At 54.8% G+C, this 15,578-nt stretch overlaps 2 protein-coding genes and 2 non-coding genes across 10 annotated transcripts; 2 read left to right on the top strand and 2 right to left on the bottom strand.

Moving 5' to 3' along the window:
• Positions 1-3,422: 3,422 nt before the first annotated feature.
• On the bottom strand, positions 3,423-3,495 carry Trnaf-gaa3 (transfer RNA phenylalanine (anticodon GAA) 3). The gene has a single exon. It is a non-coding gene; the product is annotated as a tRNA-Phe (tRNA).
• A 122-nt stretch (positions 3,496-3,617) lies between these two features.
• On the top strand, positions 3,618-3,691 carry Trnan-guu8 (transfer RNA asparagine (anticodon GUU) 8). The gene has a single exon. It is a non-coding gene; the product is annotated as a tRNA-Asn (tRNA).
• A 221-nt stretch (positions 3,692-3,912) lies between these two features.
• Positions 3,913-11,196, top strand: Ndufs7 (NADH:ubiquinone oxidoreductase core subunit S7). 5 transcript variants are annotated; one of them, XM_087557762.1, is made up of 8 exons: positions 3,913-3,948; positions 6,858-6,894; positions 7,500-7,589; positions 7,983-8,106; positions 9,223-9,402; positions 9,473-9,519; positions 10,326-10,414; positions 11,040-11,196. In XM_087557762.1, exons 1-8 carry the CDS (start codon positions 3,933-3,935, stop codon positions 11,135-11,137), a joined length of 681 nt encoding a protein of 226 aa, XP_087413888.1. In that variant the 5' UTR covers positions 3,913-3,932; the 3' UTR covers positions 11,138-11,196.
• A 1,142-nt stretch (positions 11,197-12,338) lies between these two features.
• Gamt (guanidinoacetate N-methyltransferase) lies at positions 12,339-15,138 on the bottom strand. Of its 3 annotated transcripts, NM_012793.3 has the most exons (6): positions 14,891-15,138; positions 13,923-14,068; positions 13,754-13,817; positions 13,314-13,381; positions 13,071-13,181; positions 12,339-12,695 (listed from the first exon to the last, which is right to left on the bottom strand). In NM_012793.3, exons 1-6 carry the CDS (start codon positions 15,069-15,071, stop codon positions 12,555-12,557), a joined length of 711 nt encoding a protein of 236 aa, NP_036925.2. In that variant the 5' UTR covers positions 15,072-15,138; the 3' UTR covers positions 12,339-12,554. The 3 variants fall into 3 exon arrangements, with proteins under 3 accessions (NP_036925.2, NP_001389142.1, XP_087411914.1); NM_001402213.1 differs by lacking the exon at positions 13,314-13,381; XM_087555788.1 differs by having other exon boundaries at positions 12,391-13,181; positions 14,891-15,102.
• Between the last annotated feature and the right edge of the window lie 440 nt (positions 15,139-15,578).

Here is a 15,578-nt window from a genome sequence, read left to right as displayed (position 1 = left end):
GTCAGGGCCTGCAGTGTTCTCACCGTTGAGTGCCTTAAACACCTTTAAAAGCCCTGCATCCTGGGGTTGGGGATTTAGCTCAGCGGTAGAGCACTTGCCTAGCAAGGGCAAGGCCCTGGGTTTGGTCCCCAGCTCCGGAAAAAAAAAAAAAAAAAAAAAAAGCCCTGCATCCTGAGGGTGACGATGGCCTATATTTCAACTTGTCTGGAGGCCACATTTCTATCTCTTAGTTGGGGACTTACATCTTGGGTTATGATCTGGCTGCTTTGGAGGGGCCAAGATATGATTCACTCACCCCTGTCTTGTCAGTGCTCCCACACCCTCCATGATTCATGAGCCCTGTGCTCAGGGCCTCAGACCTGACACCAGATGGGTCATTTACGGGCCATCCGAGGCCCTATAGTTGATGATAGGGGCATCACTGGCCAGCCTATATGACGGATTGTCCCTGGTTGAAGTGGACACGTTCCCTAGACATTATGCATTGTCCAACAACAAGGATGCAAGCCAGTAAGAGGCCTCTCCTCCTGCCCTCATTGTGGAGATGGGCCTGAGGCCTCTTCTGCAGGTTGGTATTCCCCACCCCTTCCCTACAATGCCTAAGCCCCCTGGTGCCATCTAGTGGTATTTTCCCACCTGTATCTTGGGGACCTTAACCCCTTGTCTCCAGGCACTAGAGACCCTGGCACCACAGGGTAAAAAGATACATAGTCCCCCTCAAGAAGCAATGGGTGGTCAGCAGAGACATAAGGATCCCAACAGCCTGGCACGCTAGCAAGTATATCTTTGATGCTGTGCCATGCTGAGAAAATGGGAAGTGACCCCAAGTCCACCTTGCCTGTCTATCGTGCAATGCAGTGTCCTTCCCCATCTACCCCTCCTCTTCCTTCTTCCTCTTCCCCTTCATCTTCATCACTTCCTATCCCATCGTCCCCAACCTTTTGCCCATGGCTGTTGAGGAAGCCCCATCTGCCCTTTCATTCTCTCCTGATCTGTTCCTGTGCCGTCCTTGAAGCTCTGGCTTCCTGGACACTACACTATCTGCCTGACTGCTGTCCATCTGTCAGGCAGCTGGACACACTGATCAATCCTACACAGGCCACAGCTACAGCATGCTGCCCAGAGCCTGGTGACAGACTCATGGTTGGTTCCTGCAGATCAGGGGATCATGAGGGGGCAATTGACAGTACCTCAGAGGTTGGGCACAGAAGACATCGTCAGGCCAAAGGCCCTGGACTCATCTGGACTTAGGCAGTGCTGGAGATGAACCAAAACCTTGTTTGTGCCCACCCTTCATGTGGCACGTGGGAACCAGGCCATAGCCCATCCTCCTCTAGAATGTACTGCATTTATTGTGCGTGAGGGAGAAGGGCAAGCAGAAATGGCTCTGTGTGTGTGTGTGTGTGTGTGTGTGTGTGTGTGTGTCTGTGTGTCTGTGTGTCTGTGTGTGTCTGTGTAGGTCGAAGGACATCTTTGCCTATGTGGGTTGGAACATAGGTAGTCAGGCTTGGTGGCAAGTGTCTCTAATATACTGAGCTGCCTGACTGCCTCTCCCACTGTTTAGTCCCAAGTGTGTCTCAAACACTATGTAACGCAAGGTGGCCTTGAATCTACTCTGTCTTAGTCACTCTGTCTCTTTGTTTCTAACTTGAGACAAGATCTGTGTCTCTGCACAGCTTTGGCTGTCCTGGTCTATGAAATCCAGGTTGGCTTCAAATTCACAGAGATCTGCTCACACAGGTCTGAGGCTACTGAGTAACTAGTACCTTTGTGGAGCCAGCATTGCAAGGACACCAGGGAGAAAGAGAGGGAAACCCAGGGTAGAGGGTGTCCAGTGTGGTCCAGCACACTGAAGGGGATGGGTCGCTGTGTTTCAAGCACAGAGCACCTGACCAGTGTGTACAATGATGATCTACAGCCTCGGCAGATCTCACAGACACATGAAGTATTTAACATCTAATATGGCTCAGCAGGCTGTGTTCTACGTAGGTGTCTCTGAACCATCTTTGTAAGTTTTCTGTAAATCTAAAACTCTAGATGGGCAGGGTAGGATTGAAGCCAGAGAGAGGCCTGTGAGCTGAAGGCCAGCCTGGGCTAAAAAGTGAAGCTCTGACTCAAAAGCAAGCAAAGGAAAAATCCTGAAAGTCCACAGCTCTCTCCAACCACACCCAGCCTTGTAACATGCACATGCACACACACATGCACACAAACACGCGCACACAGAAACACTCACACAACCTACAATAAATAAATCCTTACAAAAAGGGAAATTAATGGAAGAGTGTGCTAAGTGCGTATGAGTCTATTCAGTTTAAAAATGCGGAAAATAAGGCTCCAACCAAGGCGTTACTCACTTCCTACCAAATGACAGCCCTCTTACGCCCCTTAGTGCCAAGCCAAGCTCTGGGGCTGAGAGGCAGGGATAGCGTGTGTGTGTGTGTGTGTGTGTGTGTGTGTGTGTGTGTGTGTGTGCGCGCGCGCACGCGCGTGTGCAGTGTGCACGCGCACATGTGTGCATGCTCGAGCGCTCATGCAAATGCAAAGCCTGAGCCAGTTGTACTCATGCCTGGAACAACTTTCCCAGTTAGGTCTCTCCTGCCACCTTGTGGGATCTAGAGATCTAGCTCAGGCAGTAGATCTGGCAGCCGACTGCTTTTATCCACGGAACCATAGTTCTAGCCATCATCATCATATCATCACCACCATCATCGTCACCATCACCACCACCATCATCATCATTATCATTATCGTGGCTGGCCTCGACTGGCCAAGGACTCCTAGCTCTACTGCCTCAACCTCCCCAGTGATAGGATGACAGACATGCCACACGTGCCCTGCTTATGTGGTGCCAGGGTGGAACCAGGGTCCTCTGCATGATAGGAGAAAGTGCTCACAAACCTCCTAGATTTGATTCAATTTGCTTTTTTTGTTTTGTTTTGTTTTGTTTTGTTTCGTATGTGTGGACGTTTTGACTGCATGCATGTCTGGTGCCTGGAGAGGTCAGAAGAGGCATCAGAGACCCTGGAATTGGAGTTTTAGAAGATTATGGGATGCTGGGAATTGAATGCTCTTAACTGCTGAGGATTTAAAAAGTGTTATTTAACAACATCAATATCAATAACGATACTAATATTGGTTTTTTGAGAGAAAGAACGTAATCTGGTACACATCCTCCTGCTTCTCTGGAGTGCCTGCTTCTCTGGAGTGCTAGACTGACAGATGTGTAACAATTTACCGTGATATTTTTATATTTCATTATCAGTAATGGCTTTAGCCCTACCAGTCAAAGAATATAGGACTGGTTGCTAACGTCTGAACAGAACTTAAAAGTTCAACATTGGATTGGAGGAATTCAACACTGTGGGTCAAAACGAATCAAAATCTCAAAAAAAGGAGACATTGGTCGATGGGATAAAAACCTCTGCCGAAACCCGGGATCGAACCAGGGACCTTTAGATCTTCAGTCTAACGCTCTCCCAACTGAGCTATTTCGGCTGCGTGAAGGACGTCAACACTGCTCGGTCTCCGCCCCGTGCCATTGCTCCTGTGCGCAAGCGCACTTCACACTTCATGAGTTAAACCTCGTAGGTTTATACTATAGAAAGCTTCACAATGTCGTCTCTGTGGCGCAATCGGTTAGCGCGTTCGGCTGTTAACCGAAAGGTTGGTGGTTCGAGCCCACCCAGGGACGACTATGATTCGCCTTTTTGTCCCCTAATTTGAGTAAAATAGAAGTTTTTTCTTTTGTCTGTTTCCTGTTTGTCACAGGAGGACGGTTGTGTACACTGCTCGGGCGCGATCACAGGAAAAAAGCGGGTCGGAACCGCTCAGTTTGTGGTTCCGGTTTCCGCTGGTGTCTATTTGGGCGTTGGACCAGAACCGGAACTCTTTGGAAGACGGACCGCAGAGGTTGTCTGAAGGCCGAGGCCAAGATGGCGGCGCTGGCGGGTGAGTGAAGATCTGAGATCGGGGTAGTGGCGCAGTCCTGGGCCTCGAGCTGGGCTTCGGGGACCTTGGAGCCCAAGCCCGGTATTGACAGGCGTTGGGATCGCAGAGAGACCTATAGGTCAGAACCCAGCCCGCGATAGTGTCGGGATCTAGGATTGGGCCGAAGTGTGTTTGAATCCACTTCACACAGTTATGTCTGGTCTACCTAGCAAGTTCCAGGCCTCCCATTACTGCAGCAGATTGTAGTTGTGGACGCTGAGGCCTGTATATCTCTCAATCTCAGGAGACTGATTGCAGGAGCCCAGCTAATGACCCTGAAGCTCAGACAGTGGGACGGGAAGAGGCCCAGGACACTCAGGGCACTCACCCTGTGGCTCTTTCACCTTCATCACCGCCCTGGACAGCTAGGGCAATTAGAGCAGATGCCTCAATTTCCCTGCCGAAGTTATGGTGTCTTCCTCTTTACGAACAGGGATTAAACGCCAATGCAATTTGGTAGACTTGAGCGACAGTTGCTAAGCATCGCCTAGCGGGTAGCACTGTTAACATAAGAAATGGGAGAACTCAGGCAGAACACTCCATGTGTGTTTTGCTGCTGCTTTGAAACAGTGTCTGATGAATCACAGGTTGGCCTCAAACTCACTGTATACTGAGAGTGATTTTGAAAGCTTGATGGTGACCTGCCTTCACCACTAGTGCTGAGATGACAGGAGTGCACCACCATGTCCATTCACACAGCCCCAGGGATGGAACCTAAGGACATGGTGCATGCTAGGCAAGGACTCTGCCAACAGAACTCCAGCCTCAGATGCCTATTTTTGAGACAGAATCTCATGTATTGGAGACTGACTTTGGAGGCATGATCTTCCAGGCTCTATCCCCAAGTACTAGGATGACAGGATTATGCTACTATACCCAACAGTATATTTTCTTTTAAAGATAGGGTCTTCCGATAAGTCATAATGTTCCTGCCAGTCTCCCGTTCTCGAGTTATAGACCCTATCGCTGTGTCTGGCCAAGCTGTGATGTGGATCCCTTGAAGAGTGGAGGGCATGGATTTGTGGTGTTGACTGCTGGTTTCTGAATTCACTCAGGCTCAGCTGTGAGCTTGCCGGTGACAGTTAATAGACCTTACTATAGTCCAATTTGAAGGAGAAACTAACACCTTAGAGGCAACAAAGATGATGTTTGCTGTAAGCCATTGTGAGGTACAGCTGTGATCCCAATCCATGGGAGGCTGAGGCAGGATGAACCTAGCTTGGGCTATACTGGATCCTTGCTTCAGAAAATGGGAATTTGGGGTTTTTGTGAGTTCTAGGCTAACCAAGGATACATAGTAAGACCATTTTAAAAGGCAGGAAGAGGAGGGGCCTGGAGATGTGATCCATAATTAAGGCACTCACTGAATGTGTTCAAGGCCCCACTTTCATTCTTAGCATGACAGCACCTAAGTCTTGTCCGAGCCAGGCCTGATGTGCCTTCATGCAGTCCTAGCTGCTCAAGAGGCTATCCTGAGGTCAGAGTTCAGAGGCAGCTAGGGCAACATAGAGAGACCCTGTGCCAGTTAAAACAAAAGCCTGCTGCTGGCCCCTCCAACCACTTAGTAGTACATTTACTTTGCTGTAAGTTTATCCAAAGCTTTGAGTTTTCAGATGGGGAAGACCAGGGCCTGGTGTGTACCACTGAGGCAGAAAGTCTAGAGTCTACAGGAGTCTGTCTTTGGTCCAAGCAGTCGTGACCTTGGGAAGCAGTAGCCCTGAGCAAGGCTGAAGTCAGAATGAGGAGGGCTGAGGTTAAAGAAGGAATGTGGAAAGCAGCCATCAACACAGCCCCCAGTGTCGAAGGCAGGATAACCCCCATGTCTTGGTGGGTGTACCTCTCCCAGTCCCACCTTTCTGTAATGGAGGAGCAGTCCCAGATGAGACCCCCTTCCACTTTTTCCTTCCAAGAAAGGATCTTGCTATGTAGCTCTGGCTGACCGGAACTCACAGAGCTCTACCTTGCTCTGCTTCCTGAGTGCTGGGATTCAAGGCCAGCCCAGCCCCAGATGATAGAAATTTATCCTGTACTCCTGGAATTTTGGAGTCCAAGGTCAGAGAGTCACTGGGCTGGGGTTTGGTGAGCTCACAGATGTCATCCCCTCTGTCCCCATGAGGCTGACCTCCTATTTATCTCTACATACCCTACCCAGGGTTGGCTTTGTTTATTTTTGTGTTTTTCAATGCTGTTCGGGGTTTTTCTGGAAGCCGTTCCAGTGTAAGCCAGGCTGTTGTAGGACTTGCATCACCCTGCCTCAACCTCGGAAGTGCTAGGAAGACAGACAGTGGCACATCTTCAGACCTGGCTCACATCCTCCCTAACAAAGACTAGCCGTCCCACTACCTCTGGCACATCTCAGTGACCTCATCATAGCCTTTTCACCTCTGGAGAGGCTCGTGCATACAGTCACATTCCATTCTGACGTGCTGGGGTGACACTCAGGCATGCAGTTGCATTCTGAGGTACGAGGATGAAGGTTCCAACACATGGGGGTGTAAGTAGTGTAGGGCATGGCTCCATCCTGGTCTCAAAGCTGCCTGCCATGTCTCTCTTCCTGCTTCCAGGTTTTTCCTTCTGAAAAATCCCCTTAGGTTGAGCCCTGCTGTGTGGAAAGGGCCTGCTGTGTGCAGGTTGTTCAGGAGCAGCTGATTGGGGTCCTGGGTGGAGAAGTGAGAGATGGGAGGCAGAGGGAGAGTGACTTATAAGGGAAGGCGACTTGGTGTAGAATGTGAGCAAAGGATGAGAGGGAGGGTATGCTGGAACCCTCCAGGGAAGGGCTGGGACTGGAACATGGACGCCTCCTGGGGACTAAACTGCTGGGCCCAAGCTGGTGCTGCCCACAGCTCAGAGCTCTGTGCTTTTCTCTCTAGCTCCTGGCTTGCTCTCTGTACGGATCCTGGGTCTGCGGTGAGTTTGTGGCCTGTTTGTCACAAGGCTAGATCCATCTGGGTGTCAGCAAACAGCCTGGAACTGCAGGGCTTGGAGCTGGGAGGGTCACCAGCAGTGTCTGGGGAAGGGACTGCATGGTGAGGATTGCACAGTAGGTTCAGTGGGTCCTCACATGGTGTGTCTGTCTGGGAGGGCAATGGCCAAGGCAGGACAGTGTCGTCCACAGGCTTGGGGCCCTTGAAGGAAATGGCACCGTCTGTCCCAACAAGGTGTTCTGTGAGCCTGCCAGCTGGGCCTCCACAGGCTGGCTGCCCTGTGGCAGTGCTGCAAAGGTCACCAGCCCAGGGGAGCTTCCAGCTGTCTCCTGGGCTGAAGCACAGCATCCCAGCGGCTCCTCGTTTTGACATTTGACAACCTTTTCACCAGTTGGAAGTTTTTAGAAGCAAAGAGGCTCTGTTTACGTCTGAGTTGTCATCAAGGACGGTGGCAGCATTGTCCCTATGAAAGAGCAGGGCAGCCTGGAGATGAGCAGGAGACCGTGGGTGGGCAGGGAAGCCACCTGTGTTGGGTAGAGATGGTGGTGGTGACAAGCAACTGCTGATTGGGTCCCGGTGGCCTCTCAGTGTCTCCCCTGTTTGTTTCTCCAGCACAGGCACAGTGGCTCAGCTGCGCAGAGCCCACCAGAGTGTGGCAGCCACTGGGAGCCCGAGCAGGTAATCCATGCTCTGAGAAGGGTCTACACGCTGGCTTCTAGAGCTCTGATTTTTTTTTTTTCTTTTCTATTTTTCGGAGCTGGGGACCGAACCCAGGGCCTTGTGCTCGCTAGGCAAGCGCTCTACCACTGAGCTAAATCCCCAACCCCTGAGCTCTGATTTTTGACTGCTGCCTGTACTCCACCCCAACATGTGGCCCTGGCTTTGGATCTTACCTCCCTAGTGTGACTGCTCCTCCATTCTCTGTTGCCCAGGCTAGTGTGGGCCTTGTAGGCTCCCAGGGTGGTGCGGTTCTGCCTTGGGATCCTGTCTGTCCCTCCCCACTGGGTCCCAGGACAGGGACACTGGGGGCCCTTGACTAACTGTCCCCATGCCCACCTTCTTTGCCCTTAGCACACAGTCTGCCGTGTCCAAGGCTGGAGCTGGAGCCGTGGTCCCTAAGCCCTCCCATCTTCCCAGAAGCCGGGCCGAGTATGTAGTGACCAAGCTGGATGACCTCATCAACTGGGCGCGCCGGGTAAGTCCTCCTGTCAGACTTGACCCTCCTCAGGGCTCCCTTCTAAGGGCCTGCCTGCTCCTCCAACCTCCACTCAGGGTGACCTGGACCCTTCAGCAAAGTGCGCATGTGCATCTGCCTGTTTATGCACCATAGCATGGGTGTAGAGGTCAGGGATAACTTGCAGGATTCAACCCTCTCCTTCCACCACTTGGTTCCAGGATGCAACTCAGGTTGTCAGGCTCGGTGGCAACTACCTGTGCTCATTGCGCCGTCTCAGCTGCTGATAAAAATGCCCCTTTTATTCATTCATTGTTCTGCAGTGGATCTGTTTTTTGAGACAGGGTCTCTGCATAGCCCTGACTGCCTCGGAACTTCCTGTGTCAGTCAGTCTGGCTTTGTACAGAGCCCTGCCTGCCTGCTGAGATGAAAGCAGCCACTGTGCCCGGCTTTAAAAATTCCTCTCGGGTTGGGGATTTAGCTCAGCGGTAGAGCGCTTGCCTAGCGAGCGCAAGGCCCTGGGTTCGGTCCCCAGCTCTGGGGAAAAAAAAGAAAAAAGAAAAAAAAAATTCCTCTCATGGCAGAGTCAGGCGAGCTGTGGGTCCTCTGCAACGCACATGAGTGACCTCCCTCTCCGTCTGTCCTCAGTTGTCCTTACACCTTATGCTCTGTCATGTGCATTCTGATGTCTACTTCACAGTCGCTGGGCAGCTGTGCTTGGCTCCCATGCCTCAGTGCCCATTGACAGGCATGGCCTGCCCTGCCCTCCGGTGCTGTGCCAGGGCTCTTTCTAGTGGGTACCCTGCTGGAGCCTGAAGCTGCCAGGACAGGGCGCCCACTGCTGGGACCAGACGCAGGTGCAGGGCTGTCTGGATCCATGAGGAGCTTAAGCATAGAGGACAGAGACATTGAGGGCGGCCAGTCAGTCCCAGGAGATTCCTGAGGGACAGTTGAGCCAGTCCAAAGACATCAGCGGGGTTATTCATGATGGCCAGAGCAGCAGCTAGGCCTGGGTGCTACTTGGAGTCCTGGACATAGGGCAGCCACTAGCCTCAGGTGCTTACAAGGCCTCAATGTCACTGCCCTGGTGAGGTGGAGGGACAGGCCTGGACATGGCTGATTGTCGGTGTCCTGCAGAGCTCCCTGTGGCCTATGACCTTCGGCTTGGCGTGCTGTGCCGTGGAGATGATGCACATGGCCGCCCCGCGCTATGACATGGACCGCTTTGGTGTGGTGTTCCGTGCCAGCCCGCGCCAGGCTGACGTGATGATCGTAGCTGGCACGCTCACTAACAAGATGGCTCCAGCACTCCGCAAGGTACTTCTGGTCCCCTTGGCCCCTTCTGCTGCCTCGCCACCTGTAGGCATCTGACCTGTGTGTCTTGTAGGTGTACGACCAGATGCCCGAACCCCGGTATGTGGTGTCCATGGGGAGGTGAGTGTGTGCTCAGCTGCCGAAGGGAGCTGGGCCCACCCCCAGGGTCCCCAGCTGTCACCTTCCTCTCAGCTCTCCTCTGTAGACAGGAAAGGCTCCAGGCAGCCCAAGGCTCTTCCTCCAACCCCTCATCTCCCTCTCCTCAGTCTCTTCAGCAGCTGTAAGTTGCTCATTGGTTAGTAAATGCAGGCATGGAGCCCAGGTCCCTGTGCCGCCAGGCGAGTGCCCTCCTTCTGTGCTCTGTACATCAGTCCAGCCGCTTGGGAACCACCCTGAACCTTGGCGCCCACACAGAGGCCCACAACTGCCTGTGACACTAGCGCCTGACAATCCAATCTTTACAAAACAAACCTGGGTATGGTGGCCAGCTCTCTCGGAGGCAGAGTTAGTCAGATCCCTGTGAGGTCAAGGTCATCTTGAACTGCATAGCAGCGAGACACGTCTCAAAGCGAAGGAGAAGCGGACAGTGGTTGGGCTATCGGGCTCACCCAGCGTGCAGGGCCCTGGGGTCCATCCCCAGCACAAAGTAACCCGTACCATACTGCACTCCTGTCACCCTCAGGAGACAGGCTGGTTCCATCCCAGCTCTTTGCGAGGCCACCTTAGATTCCACAGTTCCACCCCAGGTCTGACATCAGAACCACTTTGGTTGAGTGCACTTTTCTGTGAGGTTAGCAGTGGTTCCTCGAACCCAGCATGTTCTGTGAAGGTTCTGGAAATCCCTTTACCTCAGCCAGTGCCAGGGTGTTGGGTGTGGGCTGGCCTGGTGGCCATGCATCTGAACTGCCTCACCACTCTCTCCCCAGCTGTGCCAATGGCGGTGGCTACTACCACTACTCCTACTCGGTTGTTCGTGGCTGTGACCGAATTGTGCCAGTGGACATCTATGTGCCAGGTGAGATCAGCCGCCCTGCCCTGTCACACCAGACATCGTCTCCAAGCTGCAGGGCCAGCCTGGGTAGGAGACCTTGATGTCTCCTGTGTCCTACAGAGCAGAGAGCCAGATGGACCGTGCCTCGTCCTTTGTCCCACTGTCCCCAAGGGTATTCTCCCCTTCCTCTGCCGCCCTGCATGGGCCTCAGCTTAGCTGCGCTGCAGGGTCTTTTAGAGGTTCTGTCTGTCTTACCTGTGTGGTCCCTGCCCTGTAAGGCTCTCTATCAGCAGACTGCTGGGCAGCAGGGGACAGTTGGATAGGGAGGGAGGGTCCAGGGTGCAGTCCGGAGGCGTCTGGCATTCTGAGACCTGGAATCTCAAGCTGCCTCCTGGCCCTTGGCCCGAGCCCATCTCCCCGACCAAATGGTCCCACTTTTGTGAGTGTTCCTGAGGACCAGGCAGTTCACCAGGGTCACAACTTGGCCCTTTTCCCTGTGGAGCCATGGGTAGCTCAGGGATGGAGTGGGTGTCAAAAGGCCTGGCACAAGGACCCTTGTCCCTTTGAAGCCAACCCCGGGGTACCCCGAGAGTCCTCCATGTGGGCTGGTGGAGGCAGATGGTGGGGTGTCAACTGTGTGTGCCCCTAGGCTGCCCGCCCACGGCCGAGGCGCTGCTCTACGGCATCTTGCAGCTGCAGCGGAAGATCAAGCGCGAACAGAAGCTGAAGATCTGGTACCGCAGGTAGAGCTGCCAAGCCGAACGTGAGGATCCCAGAATCCCTGTGAATAAACCCGCCCTGATCCAGTTGTGTGCTCTGTGTGGACTCTGGCCCAGCACGCAGGTGGCAGATGAGGCGCGGTTCTGCACCCTCTGTGAAGACTCCGGGCCCTGAGGGCCTAGCTGTGTGCAACAGGCTGTGGCCCCCTCACTCTGCGACTTGTCCACTCACATCTGAGCCTTGTGGCCTCTGCCCACTGTGCAGCTCAGACCAGTCACTGCCCACCTCTGAGTAAGGAAGGAGAATAGGTCTCCTCTCGAGTAGAAGACACGTCTCTGGCCAGCTGCCCTTCGGGAGCTGTCAACTCCTGGGAGGAGGAGGAGGAGGAGACCCAGCAGAGTGCCCTCTGCAGAGCGTCAGCCTAGAGTTTGTTTCATGGCTCAGCCTTCCTGTCCTGCAGATTTCCATTCTGTGGCTCTCAAAGGACCCACTGGGACAGGGATGGGTCTGGGAGCCAGCATTGTCTGTTGCTGGACTGGGGTGGCACACCCAGGACTTGGGTGAGAGGGTCAGGTGAGGCTGCCCAGTCAAGAGGAGCCTTTGTCTTTTGAGATGGGGTTTCTCTGTGTAGCCCTGGCTGACCTGGAACCCCAGACTGCCTGCCTCTGCCTCCCGAGTGTAGGGGGTCACAGGTGCCTCACCATATCCTATTCCAAGGCAGCTTTAAGACAAACCTGTTTATGTGGAGGTTCTCCAGGCCAAGAGAACAGTGCTCCCCGCCTTGAATGCTGACCCTAGCCAGCCTTCCTGCCAGGGAGAGTCTGTGGGAAGCTGTAGGGAGGGTTTCCCTGGCAGAGGGCTGGGTGCGAGCAGAGGTCTCCAGGAGCTGGCTGGCGACAGGACAACAGCCTGAAGTGAAGAGTTGGGCAGACCCTCCAAGGGTCATGTAGGGGTGGGCTGCAGGGTGAACCCCACAGTGTGGACCCAATCAGCAGATTTGGTACCAGAGATGTTCAGAGTAGGGCTGTGCCATGAGGGTTGCATGACTTGCTGTGTGCTGGGCTGGGACCCGTGGAGGCTCTCCCTACCCTGACCCTGGTGAGACCCCAGGCTCTTCCTGGGCCACTGTTGAAAACAGACAATGGTTGATTGGTCATGTCTGGGTGGGTCGGGGCACTGAGCACCAGTGATGGAATAGCCACATCTATGGAGGCAGGGAGAGGCAGGCTCTGAACCAGATGCGGGCCTCACCTCCGGCTCACCGCCAGCCAACCCACTACTAGTCTTGGTAGCATTTATTTTACTCCTGAGCTCTGGGGAGATGGCCGTACCAGGCAGAGGTTAGGATGTCACACTGCAGGGATAGTGGAGAGGCTGGAGCCCACACTCCAGCTACAAAGGCACTGAGGAGGACATATTCTCCTTGTAGCCCTGGGCCAGCCGCTCAGTGCTTGGTGACCAGGGGTGTGATCATCTGAGGGAAGGCATAGTAGCGGCAGTCGGCTGGGGGCACCAGCGCCATCACCTCTGTACAGATGTTTTCTCTCTGGAAGCCAGCTTCCAGCAGTGCAGGCACCTGAGTCTCCTGTAGGGAGGGGTCACAGGTCACCACTGATGATGCGGGACAGGGCCTAGTGTGAGTGTGAATTCTATGCAGGCAACAGTTTCCTGATGACCTCAGCTGTGTCTCAGACCAGCATCCTTGCACAGGCCTGCTGTAGGCCTCTCGAGCAAGAGGAGTTTTCTGTGCCAAGAGCTGCCTCATGCGCTGAAGGGAAGCTGTCCTGATGGCCCTGGAGGGCATCTCTCAGGCACCGCCCCACAGGCAGAGAGCAGTAGGTTGGGCTGCAGAGAAGCCCTGACTGGACCTCTCCCCCATGTCATGGGTCTCAACACCACACTTGCCGGGCCACTGCCTGGCTTTTGGGTCGGAGCCCCCACTTGCTATCAGGCAGCGTACCTCAAACATGGCAGTGATGTCTGTGTACTTGGACTTCATGAGTTCCCCCCAGGACGTGAGGTTGCAGTAAGTGAGGATACCCCCAGGCTTCAGCAAACGGAAAGCATGAGTCTGCAGAGAGAGAGAAAGGGCATGGACAAGAAGGGGTGGAGGGACCATGAGCAGAGAGCTGCTGGTCTGTAGATATCACACCCTGCCCACCTGACCGTCCAAGGCCCTCGGTCCCCGGCCCTGCAGTCCCACCTTAATAAAGTTGAACTGGTGAGTGTGCCAGGTCTCTTCAGACAGTGGATATGTGTCGTATAGAATCCCTGCAGCGTGAACACAGGCCTGCCAGTCAGGGCTGGCACAGCCTTGCCCAAGCTTCATCCCACCTATCCCATGGCCTTGGAGGCCAAACTGCCCAGCCCGCCCAGCTGCCCTTAGCACCTCTGCTAGCCAGTTCATGGAGCCTTTTCCCGGAGGCTATGTCCCCAGTGCACATTGGAGGTGCATTTGTTGGGGTAGGGGACAACTTATGAGCACCCATTCTCTCCTTACACCACATGCATCCTGGGGATCAAACTCTGGTCCTCATTCTTGACGGCAAGCTCCACTGAGCTAAGGAGGGTATGATAGCCCAAGAGGCTGCCAAGCAGTACCCAGAGGCCAACCCCCTTGCCAGGCTCCCAAAGTGCCCTCACCATCAAAGTGACCATCAGGCAGTGTAGGTGCCACCTCCTCCCACAGGCCTTTCAAGGGAACAACCTTGGAGAGGAGAGGGACAAGAGAGGTTAGGGGTCACATTGGACCCCCATGATCTCCCAGTCCCGGGGGGTTACTCCCAGCCTGTACTCCAGTGACAGAAGGTACCTTATGTGGCTGCTTCAGGGCCCAGTTTTGTAGACGCTGGAAGACCCCATCGTTGCATTCAATAATCCAGTGTTCCTTTATGGGGGCCTGCTGCACCCTGGAGGCTGCAATGGCCATCCCAAAGCCCACTTCCAGGACCCGGCCCCCTAGGAGGACAAAACACTACAGCTGGCATGGGTGGGGGAGGGGGACTTGGATGGGAGGCCTGGCTCACACATGCCTCAAGGACAGCCAGCCAGCAGTGGGTGGACAGAACAAAGTAGCACAGAGAGTGTGGGCCCTGGCCAGCTGCCAATCAGAGCGGCGAGCCTGGGAGCCTAGGGACTGGCCACTGCTTTTGGGCTTGGCCCCAGGGATCCCTGGACTCTGAGCCCATGCCCACCCACGCTATTTGTGCTATGGCCCTACTGTGGGGTTAGAAAGGGCCAAGCCTGGTTCTGAGGCCCGACACCTGTAACCCCTCCATGTTTCATTCCGCACTTGATACCAGGTCCTCATGTGCTCCGGGTGAACTTTGAAGCCCTTTGGCTATTGACCTGTTTGAGGCTGGGGTGTCCCAGACACCACCCCTCGTCCAGAAGTTCAGGGCCATAGCACCGGACAGCTGCCTCTCTGCTCCGTTTTCCCAAGCTATTCTTAGCAACAGCCTGGGGAAACTCGGAGGTTCCCGACCCGCACAAGTCCCACGCCCCTCCACTCTGTCTCTAAGCTCCACTCGAGGCTGTGGTCCGAAGATCCACCCTCCAACCCAGCTCCGGGAAGTAGAAGTCTTTTTCCCCAGGAGAGGAAGTTCTAGTTCGGAGCCGGCTTCTCTTGCCTGCGTCTACATTTTGCCAACACTCTTCCCTTCCCTGCCAAGGTAACCCCAAGGCAGCTCAGTGCCTCAGGTAAGGAAACTGAGGCATGCAGCATGCATGGGAACTCCTACACTCCTAAACTGTAGCCTCCGTTTCTTCTGGGCAGAGTACCTCTGGAGGCAGCAGCAGCCGCCAGCGAATGCATGTAGGGGGTCTCCCAACGCTCCATTACTGGCTTGCCCAGGATCTGCAGGTGCGTGTCAGACGTATCATAGGCCGCGGGGGCCGCGCGCCACGCGGGGCCGCAGTCCTCGCCAGGCGCGAAAAGCGGGCTGGCTGCAGAAGAACTCATGGTGAGGCTGTGCACACCAGGCCAGGAGAGTACGGCTGCGGAACCACCAGGCTGGAGGAGGCGGGGTGGGGCGGCGCCTCTGCAAAGAGGAGTTTAGCCTTGCACTGGGGTGGGTGGGAGCCTGAGGCGGGGGCGGGACCTGTGTGCCCCGAGGGAGTCCAGTGCTGGGCCGGGTGGGCGGGGCCTATTAGCTGGGGCGGGCCTTGCTGGGATAGGGAGGGTCCAGTCATTAGAAAAGGGTTGGGCCTTGATCCGGGAGGGTGGCCAGCCTAGTACTGGGCTGGGCCTGGGTGGATGGAGTCTGAGGGCAGGGTGGAGCGTGCTCAGGGTAGGGGCTACTGGCTGGAACCCGGAGTAAAGTTCTGTGAGGGGCGGATCTATGGAATGGGATAGGTCCTGCAGTGGTGGGCTGGGGAGGAGTCCAACCTTTTTGCTATGGATGGGGCCAGACCTGTGGGCTGGGACAGAATCCAGACTTGTATGAGGGATGCAGGCAGGAGCCATACA

This window comes from Rattus norvegicus, chromosome 7, assembly GCF_021556685.1.
Source record: "Rattus norvegicus strain SHRSP/BbbUtx chromosome 7, alternate assembly SHRSP_T2T, whole genome shotgun sequence".
In the NCBI taxonomy this organism is placed as follows: Eukaryota; Metazoa; Chordata; class Mammalia; order Rodentia; family Muridae; genus Rattus; species Rattus norvegicus.
The sequence above is the reverse complement of the archived record's forward strand: the minus strand, read 5'-3'. Positions and strand labels throughout refer to the sequence as shown.

Coding starts and splice junctions, on each gene's coding strand:
- Gamt (XM_087555788.1), bottom strand. CDS start 15,071: ATGAGTTCTTCTGCAGCCAGCCCGCTTTTCGCGCCTGGCGAGGACTGC. Junction 14,069..14,890: donor GGCTGCTGCTGCCTCCAGAG/GTACTCTGCCCA, acceptor TTGTCCTCCTAG/GGGGCCGGGTCCTGGAAGTG. Junction 13,182..13,313: donor ACCAGTTCAACTTTATTAAG/GTGGGACTGCAG, acceptor CTCTCTCTGCAG/ACTCATGCTTTCCGTTTGCT.
- Ndufs7 (XM_087557762.1), top strand. Junction 6,895..7,499: donor GTACGGATCCTGGGTCTGCG/GTGAGTTTGTGG, acceptor GTGGCCTCTCAG/TGTCTCCCCTGTTTGTTTCT. Junction 8,107..9,222: donor TCATCAACTGGGCGCGCCGG/GTAAGTCCTCCT, acceptor GGTGTCCTGCAG/AGCTCCCTGTGGCCTATGAC.